The 20,097-nt window shown below is 37.0% G+C and overlaps 3 protein-coding genes across 7 annotated transcripts in view; 2 read left to right on the forward strand and 1 right to left on the reverse strand.

Annotated features, from left to right (window-relative positions):
* The window catches only part of LOC143906242 (trehalase), a 40,081-nt gene extending 34,165 nt beyond the window's left edge, over positions 1 to 5,916 (forward strand). For all 3 annotated transcript variants that reach the window (XM_077422175.1, XM_077422174.1, XM_077422173.1), the window contains exon 7: positions 1,682 to 5,916. In XM_077422175.1, coding sequence (XP_077278301.1) covers positions 1,682 to 1,823 — 142 coding nt within the window. In that variant the 3' untranslated portion in view covers positions 1,824 to 5,916. The remainder of the gene's footprint in view (positions 1 to 1,681) is intronic.
* Positions 5,917 to 6,229: 313 nt separating this feature from the next.
* LOC143906238 (leucine-rich repeats and immunoglobulin-like domains protein 1) lies at positions 6,230 to 14,750 on the reverse strand. Of its 3 annotated transcripts, none has more exons than XM_077422168.1 (14): positions 14,181 to 14,750; positions 12,742 to 12,813; positions 12,514 to 12,657; positions 12,243 to 12,380; positions 12,022 to 12,162; positions 11,605 to 11,892; positions 11,354 to 11,497; positions 11,033 to 11,271; positions 10,750 to 10,896; positions 10,302 to 10,616; positions 9,751 to 10,032; positions 9,332 to 9,607; positions 8,952 to 9,239; positions 6,230 to 8,823 (listed from the first exon to the last, which is right to left on the reverse strand). In XM_077422168.1, exons 1-14 carry the CDS (start codon positions 14,462 to 14,464, stop codon positions 8,702 to 8,704), a joined length of 2,880 nt encoding a protein of 959 aa, XP_077278294.1. In that variant the 5' UTR covers positions 14,465 to 14,750; the 3' UTR covers positions 6,230 to 8,701. The 3 variants fall into 3 exon arrangements, with proteins under 3 accessions (XP_077278294.1, XP_077278293.1, XP_077278295.1); XM_077422167.1 differs by having other exon boundaries at positions 6,230 to 8,826; XM_077422169.1 differs by lacking the exon at positions 12,742 to 12,813 and having other exon boundaries at positions 6,230 to 8,826.
* A 1,525-nt stretch (positions 14,751 to 16,275) lies between these two features.
* Positions 16,276 to 19,832, forward strand: LOC143905996 (protein FAM98A). The gene is made up of 5 exons (XM_077421703.1): positions 16,276 to 16,615; positions 16,766 to 17,132; positions 17,232 to 17,522; positions 17,620 to 17,918; positions 18,237 to 19,832. Exons 1-5 carry the CDS (start codon positions 16,578 to 16,580, stop codon positions 18,826 to 18,828), a joined length of 1,587 nt encoding a protein of 528 aa, XP_077277829.1. The 5' UTR covers positions 16,276 to 16,577; the 3' UTR covers positions 18,829 to 19,832.
* The last annotated feature ends 265 nt before the right edge of the window (positions 19,833 to 20,097 follow it).

A 20,097-nucleotide genomic window follows, 5' to 3' on the forward strand; every position in this document is an offset into this window, starting at 1 on the left:
GTTGTGAAGGAATTACATTTACGAGATGAATTTGTTTGAACCAGTATTCTCTGATTAATACTAAATATGTTAAACGTTATTATACATGGTAATCTGTATTTATATTTTTTTCACTCATAATTAAAGCAGTGCATTTTTAAATGCATAAGAATGTAGTGTCAATTTGCAAGAATGTTTCTTCTGGCATTTGAGAGCCTTTTGTCATAGAAATAATTATCATTTATCGCGCTGCGCGAATGGAAGTTTTCGCGCACAAGCCACCTTCGATGGTGCTCAGCCTACCGTCAATAGTAATTACATAGATAACAGTTGAGGCGTAACGATCATACAGAGTGTCCCAAAAGATGCGTACCAGGAGGCAGAGAATTATTCTGAAGTATCTAGAAACGTCCTCTCTTTGAAAAAGATTTAATCCGAGGAAGAAAAGCTCCAAGTATCTAAAGATATAAACCTTTGCTAAGTCAAGATCTTTTTTCTCGAATCAAGGAACTCAATTTCATCCAGGAAGAAAAGATTCGAAGATTATACGCTTAAAAATACGACAGTCCAGGGTCCTGAATTTCCAAACCGTCGGTTTCTTTGATTTACTTGTCCAGACATCTGAATAAATGTCTCAATTATGATTTAAACGATTTACTAGAGGTGTTTGGACTTCAGGCACAATTATATATAAATGTATATCTCGGATTAACTTTTTACTGGGAGGGAGAAAACTAAATACTCACAGAACATTTCTTGCCTTTAGAGTGACGCAAATTTTTAAGGACTCCACTGTGCATATCACGCGGAGAATATAGCCGTGGTATATTACGACGTTATCGCGATAGGTGTGATGAAGCTACTAGCCGTAGTCGTCGGCACTCCTGTAGAGGTACTGGTATAATTGCCAGCACTAGCACACGCGTGCTGGCGCAGAGAAAGAGGAGGAAACGAATGGCCGTCAGTGAACAATACACGTGATGTAAGCGTGACTGCATTTGCCATTCAGATTTTTTGCGCGAATTCCTGTCGGCGTTAGATTGCGCTCAAGGACCGACCTGCGTATTGATAAAACGCGCTAATTCCGTACGCAGCGGGCTAATCGTGTCGTTGATGAAGACGCGAAGAGATCAACGGGTCACGCGGTGGGCAAAGAAAGCATTTTCGAGAGACTTGAAAAAATTGTAGTACACTTCTTTCGATCGCGATAGAAATGTGAAAGTGAGAGCGCTTCTGTGAGAGTACAATTGAGAGTTTTATTATCTTGAAATAGAAGTAGAATTTTTTTTTTCGAATAAATTATGCATATTTTTCCTCGAAAACCGAGAGAGTGATTTAGATGTTCCACAGGAAAATGTGAAATTACATAATATCCCAATAATACTAGCCTGATAAATTGTACAGTGATATTTAAAAGAATTAACTGGGCACAACACTTATAAAAATTTTTTTTAGTATTTCCACTATAATCACTTCTCAATATAATCACTATTATAGTTATTAATTACTTATAATTGTAGTCGCGGCGAAATTTGATCACAGAATATAAAGAACAACAACGCACGCAGACAATAATCAAAGACGATTGTAGTATAGTCTTCGTATCTAGAAATGAAAGGGCTCACAATATTGTTCATTATAATTCTTTTTGTAAGAAATTAATTGTCGTTGACGTAACTTAATTGATTTTCTTCTCCCGCAGGATGGTCATGTACAAGAGGCGGCATTATTACGCGCCCGGTCCGTCGACAATGCCGAACAAGAGGAATGTGCTGTCGAGCGGTAGCAATCTGTACCGGAAACGGCTTGCGTATACCGAGCTGAAGGACATGAACAACGATTGATGACCGCTCGTTGTCTAGACCGAATATCGATTTGTTACATAACTAGTGAGAGCAAAGGAAGAAGAAGAAGAAAACGAAAATCGGCCGGCAGGAAGCACTGGGAGTGAAATCGGAATGTCGGATGAAGAGACGTTCCGAAACGCCAGTGCGGAAGGATATACACTCGCAGAAGGAGAGGAAGAGTGGGATATTAAAGCGGCATGTTAAACGAAGATGGAAAGAGCGTCTAGTGAAAGAATGCAGATGCGCTCGAGGATGGAACGGCGTGACACCGCTTCGGCAAGGTCTTCCAGCTTGCAAAACCGAATGGCAGGATTGACGATTGTGCGCAGGATCCTGGAGGCATGACCTGAAAGTTGCTTGATTCTGGTTCCGTTTGGCTTAATGCGGAATCGACATAAAGAAGAAGCAGGAGTAGATTTATATGTAATGTAAAAATTGGGATAAAGAGAGTATGTGTTTGTAGAGAGTATGTGTGTGTGAGTGTAGGCACGTGAAACGGTCTACTAACGATAGCTGAATTTAGTTTTAATGTAGTGGTATATCAGACGAAAGTATGTAATGGAGTTTCGTAAATTTTTATCGTTATTTATTGAATTCATCGAGAGGGAAGATACAGTCGTGTGGACGCTCCACAGTGCCCCTTAGAGCAGGATTTGTTTGAAGAAAGAGAAGACTTACTAGGTTCGATATTACATTTGATACGCTGTTCTCCGGGCTAATTTTAAGATTATCTTTAAGGATAATTTTCACGAGTGTGAAAACCGACCATTGAAGCGTAAAGCTGAACCCTACCGTGCCATCCAAAAGAGTAACTGCATGCACGAAAATCAAATTCTGCACAATGTTACGTATACCCGAGTAATTTTTTTCACGGCGTGAGAAAATGCGTGCGTTTTTACGAGTATCAACGCTATAATGATTCGAGAAGCGATTTTATAACGAGGTATTTTATAACGACGGATTGATCGATAGAAAAAGAAAAAAGTGGCAAGAAACGAAGACTCTGCTATTTGCGGATACGGATAATTAATGCGTGCGTGTAAATCCGAGAGAATAATGCGTGTGCATGCGGTTTATAGAGTGCCACATGTCATGTATGGCAAAAAAATCACAAAATTAAATATAAATGAGTATGTATATGTGCGCATATGGTATATATATATAATTATATACATATGATATTAATTATATATATTGTATAATATGTATAATTATATATATAATTTAGATAGATGTAGATAATGGATAATTGACGACACTGCAGATAAATTATTGAGGATGTTTTATTTTTGCTGATATTTTTATACGTGAGCGAGCACGTTTATCTCGCATTAGTACGCAATCGATCCACGAGCTACCCGTTATGTTAAAAGTCGATGCGCCGTTGTACGACAATTTATCGGTATCTTTAGTCGTCCGCGATTAGAGTGACTTTGCGATGTATAAGAGATTGAAAGTTCCTTTGCCAATCTTATGACAGAGCTTTCACGCGCTCAATTAGTTTTTATTCGCTAGCTCTAGCAACTCCATGATTTCTTGTGGTATTTATATTTCGTTTAGCGTAAAAATTAAGGCTGCTACGTAGAATTATTCTAGGATTGTCGAAAGTGCTACGAGTGTACATTTTGTTGCGTCCGTGTGTGTGTAACTTTGCTCTCTTGTTACGTATTACTAAGCGAACGCGATGACTCAAAACGATAAATTTCGCACGACGGTAGGGCGTTTCTCGATGACGTGGCGAATATCGGTATTCGAATGTACAGACGGACTTAGATGATATATATAAAAATCTTATTTCTGGCCAGTGTGTGATACGAAAGTACCTGGTGTTTTTCTTTTGCGACGCATTCGAGAAACTCTCTAACGGACTTGTACGGAATTTTACGGGACTTGTCAATTGTTCCACAAATTATGATTTCAGTTAATTGTAAATAGTTATTCATACACAGTAATGCATAGGGATGAGAACACGTGGGAGAATATCTGACTAGTGTCATGTAGAAGTCATACGAAAAATTTGACCTATTGAGAAAATATTTTTTTCTTACTTCTTTTATGTATTCTTTTTATGCAAGATATATCTAGAAATCATGTTAAATAATTATCTACATTACTTATATGTAAATAAAGACAAAGTCCGTTAGATCCTTCAGATTGTTAAATTGCCGTACACGACGCATTTAACGGAGCGCTCGGGGCAAACAAAACGGTATAACTAAACGAAGATGCAGTCGATTTTAATTGTCGTTAATAGAGCGATTTTTCGGGAAAAAAATCGTCGATTTCGTTATATTATAAATAGAGCGTTTGGCGCCGTGCTTGCTATGATCCTTGCTCTTGTTGCCGTCTGCTTATTTTTAGACTATCGCGGCCGCAATACGTACATAGATCACGAAGCGCATAGTGCCAAGAGATCGGCGAATTTGTCGTAGGGTGAATAATATTACGTAATTAATTGGTCGAAAATATTCTAAATCGTTCAGCAAAATCTAGATTTTAATTTAGTATTATTAGTATACATTTCTCTGTAGATAATGCATTCGAATGTATCGATATCTCCAGTGTCTCGAGTGGATCTTCGTTTAAATAACAATGATAGTAAAGAGAAAAAAGATAATTAAAGGTATCTATATCGCTGAACATTAGCGTGTATCGTTTTTGGCCATAAGTACGCTCTGTAAATAGTTCCTTTCTATCTGTCTTTTTTCAGATATATAATTAGGACTCTTAGCATTCTAATTGCGCAGTCTTTTGCATCAAATTGTTTTACAACTCGATTTTAATCCATTTCGCATTTGTACATAATTATACAATATATTAAAAGAATATTAAAGAATATATTAAAAGAACTCTCTCTCAATATTAAAAGGACTCTGATATGAGATGTCATCGAATTGCAATCGTGTGAAAAATTTATTGTGTCGCAATATATTTGCGTCATCGGAAGCAAAGTTATTTGATGCAACGGAATGCATTAAATATTTTGAATTGCCAATTTGTGATTATGACGAATTTATCTCTTCTCTCCCGCGCGGGGAGAGAGAGAGCGACTGTCTCGGAATTTTGGCTAACGGCCTCGTCAAGGCAAGAATGTTTGAGGGACTAAATTCGACGCGCGATACTTCATCCGCTATTATCTTTCCTACGGTCGTACGCACGGAAGCTGAAACCCGATGCCATACCGACGCGGTTGCATGTAATAAAGTTTTACACGGATACCGATTAGATGTAAGCGGGGAAATCGATTTGTTAAACTTTGTACGGTGGTAATTTTGCGAATCGCGCGTCTCCGGCGTTCGTTGTAACGAGGATCGAGTTGCAAATAAACAATATACCTCGTATTAGAGATATACGACCTCAAAGAAAGCGTTCCTATCCATTTCAATGTGCATAAGTACGTGTACGTGTGGCGAAATTCGCATCACGAACAAAAAATTGCAAATTGGCAAATTTGATTCTCTTTCAATCGTGATGAATAAAATCGGGGGCCTGTCAAGAGTCTTTTTCATCTAGATTTATTTTTATTTGTATACGACAGCACATTAAGCAACGGTACAAATGTTCTTTAATTAGCGGATAATCATTGATGATAGCAGTATTAGCAGAGAACGTACGAAAGAGTGAGTTAAGTTTCTACTGTGAAGACATATTATATGGTATAAATGGTTTTCAAGAGAATTATCACGGAACATCGATCTCTCGCAATATAAAAAAATTAAATTTTGCAAATACGAAAAATGTTTACCAATTCAAATAGCACGAGTCGTCCTCAAGTCATCCTCGATATATCAAGGACGTCCTGAAGACGTCTGTGCTATCTGAGAAAAAAGTAATTCTTCATCCTTTTTGATTCTTCGCAATCAAGTAATTTCGCTCGCTCTTTATAAAAATGGTTTATTGATTTACATTTAAATTGAATTAAAGATTTAATTATCACACGTTATGAAGAAAATGCGAATTTCAGCCACGCGTTGAATATGAGCGGTCAACAAATCTCGAAATTAAGGAGAATTGTAGAATAGATGTATTATATATATGTACACTTCAATAATTGTGATACTTGGAAATAAGTAGGTACATTTTTGCTGTACTACGTTGCATTCGGTATTTTTTATTTCCATTATTTCGAAAATAAATCCTTTCATCCAGTCGCATCCAGAAAAACTGGCTGACGATAACGAGAGAATAACTTATTGAGCAAATATGTGTATATATATATATATATATTTTTTTTCGTTCGGTGCCTTTATTAATGTTAGCTTTGAAAATTATAGAGCTAATTTTTAATGCCGAAATAAGTTTATGCCTTCCTGTCTTGTTCCATTAATAGATTTGGAGAGTAATTTGTCATAAGGTAAGTGAAGTGAAAGCTAATACTACAGGATAAATAACAACGCATGAGATACATTGTAGATGATTACTTGTATTTGTACACAATACTATATAACAACAAGGAAAATACTGAATGAGAAACAGATGCCTTATTTGGTGTATCACACGGGCGCAAGCCAAAAAGAACCATGTCGCAATAGAGCATCTCTCTCTCTCTTTGTTGACTATATAATTTAATACTCGTTACCAGTAAGGAGAAAAAAAAACTACACAGACACTATATTAATGAAACATATATGTTCTCGGTTTTTCCTCCCGGTCTACTCGAAACTGCTCTCGCATATCGTTTAAACATATACAATTACAAGTTACACAAATAAGTGGAATATTACAGACTATTTTTACTTTATACAATACTTGAATTTTACTTGTAATGAGCACATCATACTCTGCGCGTATCAGACACTTGCGTAAATAAGGAGTAATAACTCGTGGAAGGAGTCGCGCGAGTTTACGATTGATTAAGTAGTAGTAGTACTGGCTCTTCGTCTTGTGCGAATTTCGTACGATTTTTCAATTCTTCCTTTGCAATATATAGGTCATAAAAAAATATATGGATTATATATATCGCGAATGTTTTTTCCCAATAATATTCGTCTGGTGCTGTAAAGGCAGTTTAAATTTTTTACTTTCATGGTAATCACTTTCGCATTATCGCGTTCGAACAAATTTTTTATTAAACAATATTCTCTCTTTTTTGCCACCGCTTTTTTTTAAAAGCATCTTCAAAAATTTTCTTACTTATAAATTTAGAACATACATATCGAATTAATCGAAATATTTATAAGTAAAAACTGTCACAAGTATACTACGAGAAAGCTATAATATTAAATCTACTACATAATTTTATCTCATAACGACGCATCAATATATATATATTGATATTTTAGACCAAGTAACGAAATAAAATAAGACACTGTAATAACATCGATAAAAAAAATTACGTTTTTACATTGTCATAAAATAGAAGCTCCCGTCCAATTTCCAAATGTCTCGCAATCATACAGACTTCAGTACGCAAATATAGAGAAACGGCGGAAAACAGAAATAAATTTTTACACCTTCCGTAATATATTGAAGAACCTTGAGACCCCCCCCCCTCCAAACGCTACTCAAATCCTGAAAACAACATAAACTACGTAATAGTATGTGGAAGATTATCCGTAAAGTCTCATGTCGTATGCGTTTCAACTTAACTGATATTAATACTAACGAAAATGCCTACGAAAGCTAAAGGTCCTACATATCTGGAACACAATGTATCTATTAATAGTGAGCAACATTTTGATCAAGTAAATGAATTAAATTAATTCAGAATATAGCGGTTTGGCGTCGCGTGCGACTGCGACGAGGGTAAACAAAGTACCTAAAATCAACGCTTTGGTGCATAAATATACATCCACCCGTTAGCAATTGCGTTTTTTTTTCCAGAATAAAATGAAAATTCTCTATTCTCATATTTCCTCCTCTGCATAAATCCATAAATAGCCGCCTACGCAATATATAACTCTAGAATAAATATCTATCACAAAGGCTGGTCTAATATATGTGGCTTTTAGAGCTTATTACAATATCCTCGCGCGCGTCGCAATGGCTACGTTCGGGAAATACTGGTACAATTAATCGATAAATGTTAATCGAATATACGCTAGGTGGTCAGTGAATGCATGTTTCAGCGAATTTAACAATGTAATTGATGTAAGCGGCTTTGTAATACGCTTAGCGAGTCAACTAAGTGGAGCTTGCTCAAATTTCAGATTTCAAACTAATGTTTATACGTTAGTCAGAATTTTATAATTCAAACATTTACATATATATATATATTTTAGATATGGATTATATATATTGTAATTCAAAGAATTATAATTCTGAATTGAGTAAACATAACAGTATCGAGAATGATACTGGAAAAAAATACAAGAATAAAATAAAATAGAAAACAGGGAAATAATAATAAAATCTACGACAGATTTTCGTTCTCGCCTGGATACCGCGTGTGTCCGAAAATTATTCGAAAGATAGAGATGTGCGAGCATTTCCCAGAGACGCCGAATGAGCGACGCGCGCTGTAATAATACTAGTTTTATAATAGGGGATTTTAGTCTAGCTATTTACACATCGATCCTATATCGACTTAACAAGAGTCGCGTCAATAATAAATACGATGACGATGACGGTATAAATGTTTCGCTATCGTTTCTTATGTTGTACTTGTGCCGTGACTCGCTGATCCATTCTTACGGCAATAACGAATACCCCGTTGTACATTGGACTGTCGCGCGGATCAACGTTCACTGTAGGTCACTTTTTTAGACAGTGGGACTCGGTAAGTCCTTGCTCCTCATAATACTACGGCTCGTACACGACTTGCAGAATATTTATATCCTGATTTGAAGATAAGTCGCGATCACGAATACTCACACTGCGGAAATACCACACGCGTTAACTCCGCTTACTCACGCGTCGACTCGCGCATTTTTCTTTCAGACCGCGCTATCGGCATTCTCACTCACATGTCGCTCGTGGTTCGTGTAACGCAAGAGAGGATCGTTGACGTTTATTGTTCCCATTTCTTCCTCGTTATTGGCAGAGCTTGTCACGACCTCTTCTGATAAACATAAAAGATGTAACGTTATTCGTGACGATAATATTAAAACATGTCGAGACAAATTGCGGTTTAAGAGCGGAAGTATTCAATTTTTATAGACTTTTACGATGTAAAATTCATTTTACCGGGTAAGCATAATTGTAGCTGATCGTTGCTGGGATTCGTGCTGTCTCCGGTCCCACTGTCCTTGCTGTGCTGCGAACTCGTGTCCAGGTACAGCTGCGTTTGTACCTCCGGTACGGTCAGTATAACGGTCGTTGCTGGTGGCGCGACGGTGTCTTGCGTGACATTTAACTGGCGTCTGGTTTTATAAATTACGAGCACCCAAACAACGGAAGTAATAACAGCGCAACACACCACGGTTATTATTATCAAGCCCAGTATCTCGGATTCGTTCACCGTGGAAATCGGGGCTAGATATCAAATAAAAAAATAAATACAATGTTAGACGAGGAGAAAACTTTCGTTAAGATCCTTCGATCGTATTATGAACAATTAGAATTACCCGGCTTGACCGTAAGATGCGACGCGCCGACGACGCTGCCTAGCGAATTACTCATCTCGCACTCGTAACTACCCTCGTCACTGACAATCGTGTTGACGATGATCAAAAGTTGATCCCCCGCGGTAAAGAAATGACGTTCCGTTGCTTGCAGCGGACTACCGTTCTTGCGCCATGATAATTTTGGACGTGGAGAGCCGCTGGCCATGCATTCGAGCACGATCGAGCCGCCCACTGTTATTTCTTTGTTCTCCATCGGTTTTACGAAGGACGGTGTTTCTAAAAAGGAAACGCATTACAAATATATCTGAGAATAATCTATATATTTAAAATTTTCAATAAATATGATACATTATGTTACATTATGGTACATTATGTTACATTATGGTACATTATGTTACATTATGGCACATTATTATTACCTAGTATGGTGAGGGTAGCGTTTGCGACGATAAGACCGGCCAGATTCTGCGCGGTGCACGAGTAAACTCCGCTATCAGCCATTTTCACGTTTATTATGAACAATACATCGTCTGTCGGCATCATATGCATTCGTCTTTCCCTCGCAGCTGGAAAATCGTTCCCACCATCCTTCTGCCAGGCTATCTGTGGGGATGGTTGTCCCTCGGCGGAGCACTCCAGACGTGCAGTGCTTCCAGCATTCACTCGTATATCATGCGGAATTTTGGAGAACGATGGGTAAACTATATAAAAGAACGTGCGAAAACTATTACTTAATCTATTAAAATGTATATAAAATCTTGTTTGTATAAACCACGCGATTTTTATTTTTTTTAAAAGATTTAGATTAATTTTTAGATAATATACAACGCTATTTTTTCATAAAGTTTAAAGGATTAAAATCTTTAATGATCATGATTAAAATCTTTGTCTCAAAGATGAATTGTTTAATTAATGATATATATACACACTTCGGCAGTATAATTAGGATTAATGTATATATTTCATTTACCTAATACGCTTAGTCTGGCTTTGGCTGAGTACGTTGTTCCATAAGTGTTCGTTACCATGCACTGATATTTTCCTGCGTTAGCATGGGTAACATTAGTAAGGTACAAGACGGATGTTGCCTCGGTTACTCCACTCTCGGAGGAACTGAGATTGGTCTGCAGGTTTGTGTCGTCCAACTCCACATTGTCATGCTTCCAGGTAAAATGAAGCGGTGTGTCGGCGGTGCTGGTTGCACGACAACCCAGTTTCACATTGTCTCCTTTGATGCTCATTTTGCTCACAGGTTCTTGAATGATCCGTGGTTTTGGATACTCATCTGTGAATAAATATTACAAAGAAAAGATTTTATTAAGGACGCAAAATATAGAAAATAATAATTGAGAAATACAGATTGTTCAAATTTATTACTTAAATATATAAAATTTCTGGTTTGCTGCAGTAATACTAACCGCAAGTAAAGTTTGCATGATGTAATTGAGTTAACGACATGCCCTGCAACCAATGCGGATAGCCGCAGTGTAGTTCAGCTTCGCTGTAAGAATGTTCTCGCAGCCACATGCTTAGCCATTGAAGTCCACAGTCGCAAACCAAAGTTCCTACGTGTAAATAAAAAAAAAAAAAAGATAATTAACAGAAGGTAATAAAAATACAATTAGGTTACAAATGTACCTATATTTATTATAATGTTTATTATAATGTACCTATATTTATAATGTAAAACTTGAAACTTACCGGTGTTCATCTTAAGTTTGCTTAGACTAGACATTGAAAGGAACGCATTTTCTTGAATGGACGTAACATTGTTTCCGATCAAATCAAGCTCGACAACGCCACTCAGACCAGTAAAAGCGTTTTGATTTATGGATTTTATTCTATTGTGCGCTAAGCCCAATTTCCACAACTGACCGAGCGGAGAAAATGCGCCGCTGATATCCTCTACCATATAGGATATTTTGTTCGAATTAAGTTCCCTTTAAAACAAAGCGGCATTTGTAACGCAGTAATACGTAATAATACGTAACAATGATTAAGTAACAATTGTATTAAACATACAGGATACGAAGGTTTGTCGTAAAATTGAACGCTCCATCTGAGACGTATGCGATTTGATTATGATCCAGCTTAAGCTTCTCGAGCTTCGTGAGATATTCGAACGAACCCCGGTCTATAGAGGTCAATTCATTATGTGACAGGTCTCTGAAATAAAAATAAATTTTATAATCATACGAAACGTTTATGTAATATTTGCAACACATGATAAATTTAAATTATCTCATGTAATTATAAAAATATTATATACTAACAGCTCCACTATCTCTCTGCATATATCCCATGCTTGAGGTTCGATCGTTGAGATCCGATTGTGTGACAGAGTCAGCTTTTGCAAATGTTCTAAACCGAACAAACCTCCCTTCTTTATAGTAGTCAACATATTAAAGTCGAGCTGTAGAAGCTCTAAATTTTTAAGTGGCCAGAAAGCTCCATCGTCTAATGTATCAATTCTGTTTCTCTTTAGATATAATTCCTTTAAGCTCTTCAAACTTTTCAAACTTAATCCATGTATCTGTTGTAGATTATTTCTATTCACCTCCCTATAATATTATCACGCGCGTTTTAGATAATATACATTAAAGAGATTGCTTTCTTAATGTAATATTTCATATGTATAAATACTGTAAGTACGTTAACTAAATACGTTAAGGATAAATAAAAATGCTTACAATATTCGCAATTTTCCCAGATTCATGAAGAGATCTTTCAACTGTGTCAAATTGTTTTTGTTTAAACGGAGTTCCTCCAACGAAGTAAGATTATCCAAAGTTCCATTTTCGATGATTCTTATGTGATTTGCATTTAAATTCCTTTAAAAAATTTAAGAATATTAGACAATGAAATTAACATGTAACGTAATAAATTTGAAAGACAAGACTAAAATACACACAAATGTGTAAGTCGATTAGGAGCGAGGAAGGAACCCCTTTGAAGGACACTTATTTTATTCCCACTGAGATCCAAGTATTGAAGCTGTTGCAAACTAAACAATGCAGTCCCATTTATACTAGTAATTAAGTTGTGGGATCTGTAAAAAATTTCAATGTCGATAATTATCGATCGATCGGACAAATATTTTATTAGCAATTTAATAGTGAGTTACTTTGTATCGGATTATATTGACAAATTTTTTCTAGTTTATATATATGCCGAGTACTTACAGTGTAAGATGTGTAATATTCTTAACAAATACAAGTTCTGGCACTTGTGTCAAGTGATTTTTATTCACTTTAAGTTCGCGTAATTGTGCAACGTCTGACAAGGCAATGGTAAAATTATCCCCGAGTTTATTAGCACTTACATCTCTGAAATTATGAACAAATATGCATATAAATCTTCTTGTCTTTAAATAGTTTTAAGTGTTAAGATATGGTTGTTATAATTCTTACAATTTTTTTAGTTTTGTTAAATGAAGCAACGAATCAAATTCCAAGTTAGCAATATTGTTGTCCTTCAATTCTCTGAAAAAAAAAATACAAAATATAATATATAAATATATTTCGTAATACATGTAAACATGTCTTACGAAAAATATATATATTTGGTTTCAGATTTCATATAAGACAATATTATCTGAATATTAGAACGACTTATATCTCATATAAGATTTATATAACAATATTAATTAACACATTAATGTCCACTTTAATAAACTTAAACCATTTCAAGTTTAACATGCAGTAATACTGATAATGATAAATAGAACACGATTACTGACAAATGCAATAGGAATACAGATATATAAGAATTATTTTGCAAGTCTGTACAGAGAATAATTCTGCTCAAGACTCTCTCCTCTTATTTAGCTGCACATGGCAGAAAACAGGAATGTGGCAGGTAACTATACATCTTTAATACCTTAAATAGCATAGACATGAATCTTCCCTACTTAGGATCTTGCTATCCTTGACTCTGTCCTCCTTGACTCTGGAGGACTTAACAATCAGTCATCGTCACACACAGCACCCTATATGGCTACAGAAAACCTGGCCGTGTGTCTGTAGAGCCAGTTTCATCAATCTGACCATTTAGTGGAGCGAAGGGACAAGCGACCCACATGCAGCCATAACAAGCAATATCAACTCCCCCTCAATTTCACTTCCAAACAATATAGTGTGTAATAACAGTTATCATCCAATAAATAATAAATTGCTGCACAATAGCTACTGCTTGTGAACTTTTAGTTTGAGACACAAACAAGCAAATTATTAATCTCCACCTTAATACAACCTACGTTATGTTATTAAATTACTTTTTTTTTTGTTAGAGATTGTTGCAAACCGCGGTAAGTATAAAAATCACATTTATACTCGGTGCCTCTTTTAATATTGCTTCAACAAATTACTATTTAGTTAGTATCGTTAGGTAAACAAATTACAAATGAGACAAGAAACAGAATTTTTCAAACAACAAATTATCGTTTAAAATAAATATTGTTTCCCCGTCCTTCAAGACTATCTTGAAAGTGCAAAAATAAATTATAAAAATCTCCGATAGTCAATCATAAAAAATATATATCGGTGATTATATTCTATTTTTGTTACAGATTCTTCTTCTATCTTATCAGCGTCAACTCATGTTACACAAGCCAGGTCTTATAATCCTCTGTAGGATCGTTCTCAACTCCTTTTCTTTCTGTTTGTTAGTGTTTGTTCTGCACCTTCATCCCGAAGACCGACAAATGCAACGCACTCTCTCTGAGCGTGCGACTCCAAGACGCATCCCCTGCGGAAGCTAAGCTGTGGGACCTGACTTCGCCATACACAAAGGCAACATCCCTATCCTAGCAACACCGTTCTGCCGACGGCAGGCCACGGCGTTTACTCACAGAATCTCGGTCCACGGTGGCAGTCCACTGGGTGCCTCGATCAACTGCAGCTCGCTGCAGGCGACCAGGTTGCCCAGGCAGGAGCACTCGACCGGGCAGCGGTTCGTATCGTCGTCGATCAGCTCGGCGCGGATCGGCGACATGCTCAGCGCGAGCGAACACGCGACCAGCAGGAACGAAGCGGCGGCGCTCCATCCTCGCTCGGGTCGTCGCGCGAGGCGATGACGCTCCACCGAGCACCTCGACATCGCGCACAATACGCACGCACACGCACGCGCACACATACGCACACGCCACACGCAACACACACCGCACACCGCCGCACCGCGTACCAGAGAGTCCGCCGATCGGGCTTAAACGGTCGCGCGACAACGACAACGCTCACCGCTGCGACGCCGCATCGTCGCCGTGGCGTCGTGGGACGAATTCGGCGTGCCTGGCAGCCGGGCGAGTCATCATAATTAACCACAGTCGAGCGATTTATCCGCGTCGTTATCGATTCAAAACAAACTCCCCTCGGCTTCACCCTTCAGAAACTCTGCGACCCACGCACCATGATGACGCCTACGGGACGACTGCACAATTTGTATGCGCCATGCGCCATGATGTAGGAAGACAAGTGTAGCACTGCGCATAATGGCGGCCGAAGAACACGACAGCCAATCAAATTTTGGCCCGAAACATGGCGCTACAGTAATTAGAATAAGTACGATTATTTATGTATTTTTTTTTAATTAAAAAATCAAACATTGCGTCTAGCCATAAGTATAACATTACATATAAACTTGTAAGAAGAAACGTTTTCCAACTATTATTAAAATATTTTTACATCGTTCAATATATTTTGTATGTACACATTGCTTTAATTTTTTTTAATTAAGTATCTAAAAGTAACTTTCGAAATTCTTACTACTAATAAATATAACTCTGAAATTATATTGCCAATCTCTTAATTCCTTAAAAAATGATGATGTAGAAATATTTTAGATTTTAGATGCTTTCTCGGAATCGCAATTCTTGGAATTTTAGACGGTGCATCCTCTTCGTCGATTATTTATCTTGATACTTTGTTCATTTACAAGGCTTTTAATTTTTATGATTTTTACAATCCCGAATTCTGCGATTCTTAGATTTTAAATAGCGCATATTGTATATAATCTTCCCACAGCAATTTTTGTTCCCCCGATTCTTTGTCTATGTAAAAGATTGTTAATTTTAGCGATAATTTGTAAAAATTGAAACCATAACTTGCTATTTAATTTATCTTGTTTACAATAATTATGCTTAACTTTAATTATAATGTTACTTTTGATGTAAATAAATAAATAAGAAAAAGAAAATTGAAGTATTTTACAAAAGTACAATGAAGTATTATTTATTCTATATATCCTTCTCCTCTCTCTTTCCTTTCCTTCCAATATTAATCTTTTAATCCCATATTAAAAATCCTTTGTGTTGTTAAATAAAAAATTGAAAATATATTTGATAAATATTTTTACATCAGATATTGAAAAAATATTTGATAAATCAGAAATTAAAAATTCTTTATGTTGATAAATCAGAAATTGAAAATTCTTTATGTTGATAAATTCAAGAATTGAAAATTTTTTATGTTGATAAATGAAGAATTGAAAATTCTTGTCGAGTGTTGTGAATTCAGATTTTATGCTAAAATTTTTGTATTTTAATTTCCAGAAATGGCAATTTATGCAATTTCTGCTTGGTTCGTGGGGATTATATATGGGAATAGGAGTGTGGAAGGATATTTAAAAGTCATTTGTCTTGTATCAGTAATGCAATGTGTTTTATTAGGTATTTAAAAATTACAAAATATACATTATTAGTAATGTATACATTATTATGGTTCATAATACATATTATGAATAAAATTAAAAGATTATAAATTACAATCTACAAATTTATTTTTTTACAATAACTCTTATTCTTATTATTATACGTTATAGCACAGATACACTTAATTGTAACAAATACGTGCGCAAAATATTTTATAAAAATAAAAATGTTGAATTCTAAAGTAAGTAATGTGTATACAACTTGACACTTGTCTATGTTCTATTCTATTGGTGCAGGCCAGTGCAGGCGGAGCAAGCGTGTGAAACAGGTTTTATATTGATTAACCTCGAGCTCGAGCTCGAGCTGTTTCCTCTTATTGTGCAATTTGATCTCATCCATGTCAAAGTGTAAAATAACCGGTACCGGTTTTATACGTTGAATACTACGTCGATCGACGAACTAAGGGAATCGAGGAGGTGAAACGTTTCAAGCGCAGCTTGTCTCCGCATTAATTTTCCAAATAATCACGCGCACGATATACGCTTATATACATACATATCCTGTCTAGTAATATCCGAAATTCTCGGGAGACGCACGATCGACATGGAGGAGAAGCTGCTGCAGATGCTCCAAGATGTTGGGTGAGTCGGAGCATGAAGGATTTATCTGAGAAGGAGAGAATTTTTGGGGTTTAGTTACTTAATAATAAATTTTTTTATTTACAACAATGAACTCGCATTTCTTACATCGAGATCTCTTGCTGAAAGAGCGCACTTTTAATAATCTTACAGGTACACAGGGCCGATGCTCGACTCTAACAAGCTGTCGGACGCCTTGAAATTTGGCGCAAAATCTCCGGATTTTACTGGTCTCGTAAGCTGGTTCGCGGAGCAACTGGCGACGTTTGTGGACACAGATGAGACTGTTCATGCGACAACAAACGCGGACGATGCCAGTTCCTTCCTCTTAGAGTTAAGCTTCTTTCTTAAGGAAATAGGATGCGTGAATGAGAAACTGATGACTGGACATATGAATCAAAGGCTGGCTAATGAGTCTGAAAGAGCTGTCCTGATAGAATTTTTAGCGGCGGAGCTTATGGCTTGCAAATTATTGGCAGTGAAATGTCCTGAGGAGGAGAAACAAATGGAAGTGATCATTGTAAGTGCTTTTCAAATGGAATAATCTTAATCGCAATGACTGAATCTTATTGAAGGAAATTCTATTAAAGTGATGTATTACTATTTTGTATTCACACAGGATGAAAGTGACACCGCAAGGAACTTGAAGAATATGCTAGTCGTATTAAAGTTTCAAAAGCCGCCGGACAATATTTTGCCTGAATTATTGTTTTCAAGACTGGAAACTAAATTATCGGAAGTTCTAAAGACTGTACCACCTCAACATCTAGATAAACCGCTTATAGATGTCGAGCTTTCGGCTAAACAATGGGAGCAACTAGGTAAACTGCAGGAAGAAATGCATAAAGAATACACAACTCGCCGTGAGATGTTGCTCAAACGTCTTGACGTTACCGTTCAATCATTTCTGGTGAGAACAAATGCTTTGAAAACACTTCTTTCTTTAGGCATACAGGCTGATATATTTGATGATTGCATCGTTTAAAATTGTGCGACTTCATTTCTAGTGGTCGGATAGGATAAAGACACAGGAGACTGAAATAAATAGTAAATACGAGGAGAGAAGAAAGACTCTGAAAAGCGAGCCGAAAGTGACAATGGCTGATTTACTAGCGGCTAGAGACGATCTAGCGGTGATCGAGAAGACGAGTAACGCGAGCGTTCGCAAGAATACACGAAGCAAAATCAACAGTGTCATTATCGGGGCGGTACCGGACAGAGGTGGTAGACCATACGAACAAGAGCCACCTCCACCAGAGATGCCTTCATGGCAGAAGGATAGAGTTCCAGGACCGCAGTCATTTCAGTAAGTGCTGATCTAAAACCTTGCCTTAAAGGGTATGTAAGCTCTAAGCCGTAAGAAATTAACCACAATCACAGTCGAATATTCTCTTCACATTGTGATTGGTCAATTTCTTACGGCTTAGAGCTTAAATTTTTTTTAAAGCAAGGTTGTAGACCAACACTAAGTTGATAAAATAATATTTTAAAATATTAAATATTGAATATTAATATAAAATGTGTTACTCACTGGATAATCAAGAGATAATAAAATGATAAAGTATATGTGCACGTGTGTAGATATATGTATGTATTTAGTATTATATTCCTTTTTTTTTATTAGGGGCGGAAGAGGAGGAGGTGGAGGCGGACGCGGGGGTGGCAGAGGTGGCAGAGGCGGAGGCGGAGGTGGAGGCGGTGGTGGCAGAGGCGGAGGCGGAGGTGGAGGCGGTGCCGGCAGTGGTGGATATCGAGATCATAAAGACGCCAGTAGTAATTTTGGTCAGAACTTGGATTATCAGCAATCTCAATATTCTGGACATGGACATAGAGAATGTTATCCGGATCATAGAGGCACGGGAGGGTATCAAAGAGGTGGCGGTGGTGGCGGCGGCGGCGGCGGCGGCGGCGGCGGCGGCAGCAGTGGTGGTGGAAGTTATCGCGGCGATTCCGGCGCGAACTACAGTCAGAACTACAATCAGAATTACAACCAGAATTATAATCAAAGTTACGGTCAGAATTATCAACAGCCACAGTATTCCGGCCAGAGGGATTCGTATGGAGGTGACAATCGGGGCGGCGGGAACTACCGTCAGGACAGGAGGGAAGGCGGAGGAAGGGGAGGCAGAGTTCAAGGTGGATGGAATCAGGGTGCCAATAATCCCGGTGCGAATAGCTATCAACGCGGCGGCTACAACAGGGGCAGACAGTACTGAATATGCCACTTAGCGCGTATTTTTAATGATAGTAAAAATTTCTCACGAGGAGAGAATGTTATGATATTGAAATAATTATGGTGATTGTATTCGCCATTAGTCCTGGTCTACAATAAGTGCTTTAAGCCCTAAGCCGTAAGAAATTGATCAATCGCAGTAGAATGTGAGGAGAATACTCGATTGTGATTGGTCAATTTCTTACGGCTTAAAGCTTTTTAGCTTAAATATACCCTTAGTCCCTACCTACAATAGGTGCTTTAAGCCCTAGTTTTTGTTTTAGAGAAAAATTACATAGGTTCTAAGAATCAAGCTCTAAGCTTTTAAAGATGGGAGTTGGTCAACTCACTTCGGGCTTAGAGCTTAGGGTTTAGAGCAGCGCGAGGAACGCTCAAGGCCGGAAATACATCACAGTTTAGAGTATAAAGCATAATAAAGCTTAGGGCTTAAAACACCTATTGTAGATGGGCAATTAATAAAGCAAGGTTGTAGACCAGCACTTACTTACGCTTATGCTGTACTCACATGTAACTTTTTGGTCTCAAAATATCTGAGTTCTGAATATTTATGATAATGATATTGAATAATTTTGTCGTTTTTAGATCACAAGCTAGCTAACAATTCGAAGTTACGAGGGTCGGCGCGAAAGTAATGCCTCCTCTAATTTTTTTCTTTCGAATCTGGAGCCACAGAAAGTGTTTGCATTTCACTGACAATGAGTTTTGGCCCTCGTATAACGTTGCATTAAGATAGAATTATTATTTATCTCTTTCGTAACGAGAGCTTTCAAGTTCATCGTTATTCGATTTATGTATATATATATAACTGTTTTCCTATACAAATTGAATGTAATGAAGATAACTTGTAAATACATGTTCGTCTATCGGAGATAGCGGATTGAAATTATAATTTATAACGCGAGGCATGAAGACTAAATTAGCCACTTAAATTTTGTATTAAATCGCGCATTATATATGTATCAAAAAATATATATCAAATGAGCAATATTGTGTGCCTGCAAGTGTAATATAAAATCCTAGAAAAACTTCCGTCTCCCTCCCTCCCTCCCTCCCTGAGAAAACGGCGAACAATTTTAATATTCCTTTTGATATATTTATTTTGCGAGAAAATTTATATAAGTTGAGTGAAAAGTAACGTATTGCATCCCCATATTTGAAAATTAACGCGCTCGGAGCCTGGTAATTTTTAAAAATTCTACCTACGAAATCTGGTAACTTTTTAAAAGTATGAAAAGGATATTCTTTTTACGAT

This window comes from Temnothorax americanus, unplaced genomic scaffold (genome assembly GCF_048541705.1).
Source record: "Temnothorax americanus isolate GAGA-0224 unplaced genomic scaffold, ASM4854170v1 Scaffold7, whole genome shotgun sequence".
Classification (NCBI taxonomy): domain Eukaryota; kingdom Metazoa; phylum Arthropoda; class Insecta; order Hymenoptera; family Formicidae; genus Temnothorax; species Temnothorax americanus.

Coding starts and splice junctions, on each gene's coding strand:
- LOC143906238 (XM_077422167.1), bottom strand. CDS start 14,464: ATGTGTGCGCGTGCGTGTGCGTGCGTATTGTGCGCGATGTCGAGGTGC. Junction 10,617..10,749: donor TCATGCAAACTTTACTTGCG/GTTAGTATTACT, acceptor ATTTATTCACAG/ATGAGTATCCAAAACCACGG. Junction 8,827..8,951: donor GCTACAATTATGCTTACCCG/GTAAAATGAATT, acceptor TATGTTTATCAG/AAGAGGTCGTGACAAGCTCT.
- LOC143905996 (XM_077421703.1), top strand. CDS start 16,578: ATGGAGGAGAAGCTGCTGCAGATGCTCCAAGATGTTGG. Junction 17,133..17,231: donor AACAAATGGAAGTGATCATT/GTAAGTGCTTTT, acceptor GTATTCACACAG/GATGAAAGTGACACCGCAAG. Junction 17,919..18,236: donor CCAGGACCGCAGTCATTTCA/GTAAGTGCTGAT, acceptor TTTTTTTATTAG/GGGCGGAAGAGGAGGAGGTG.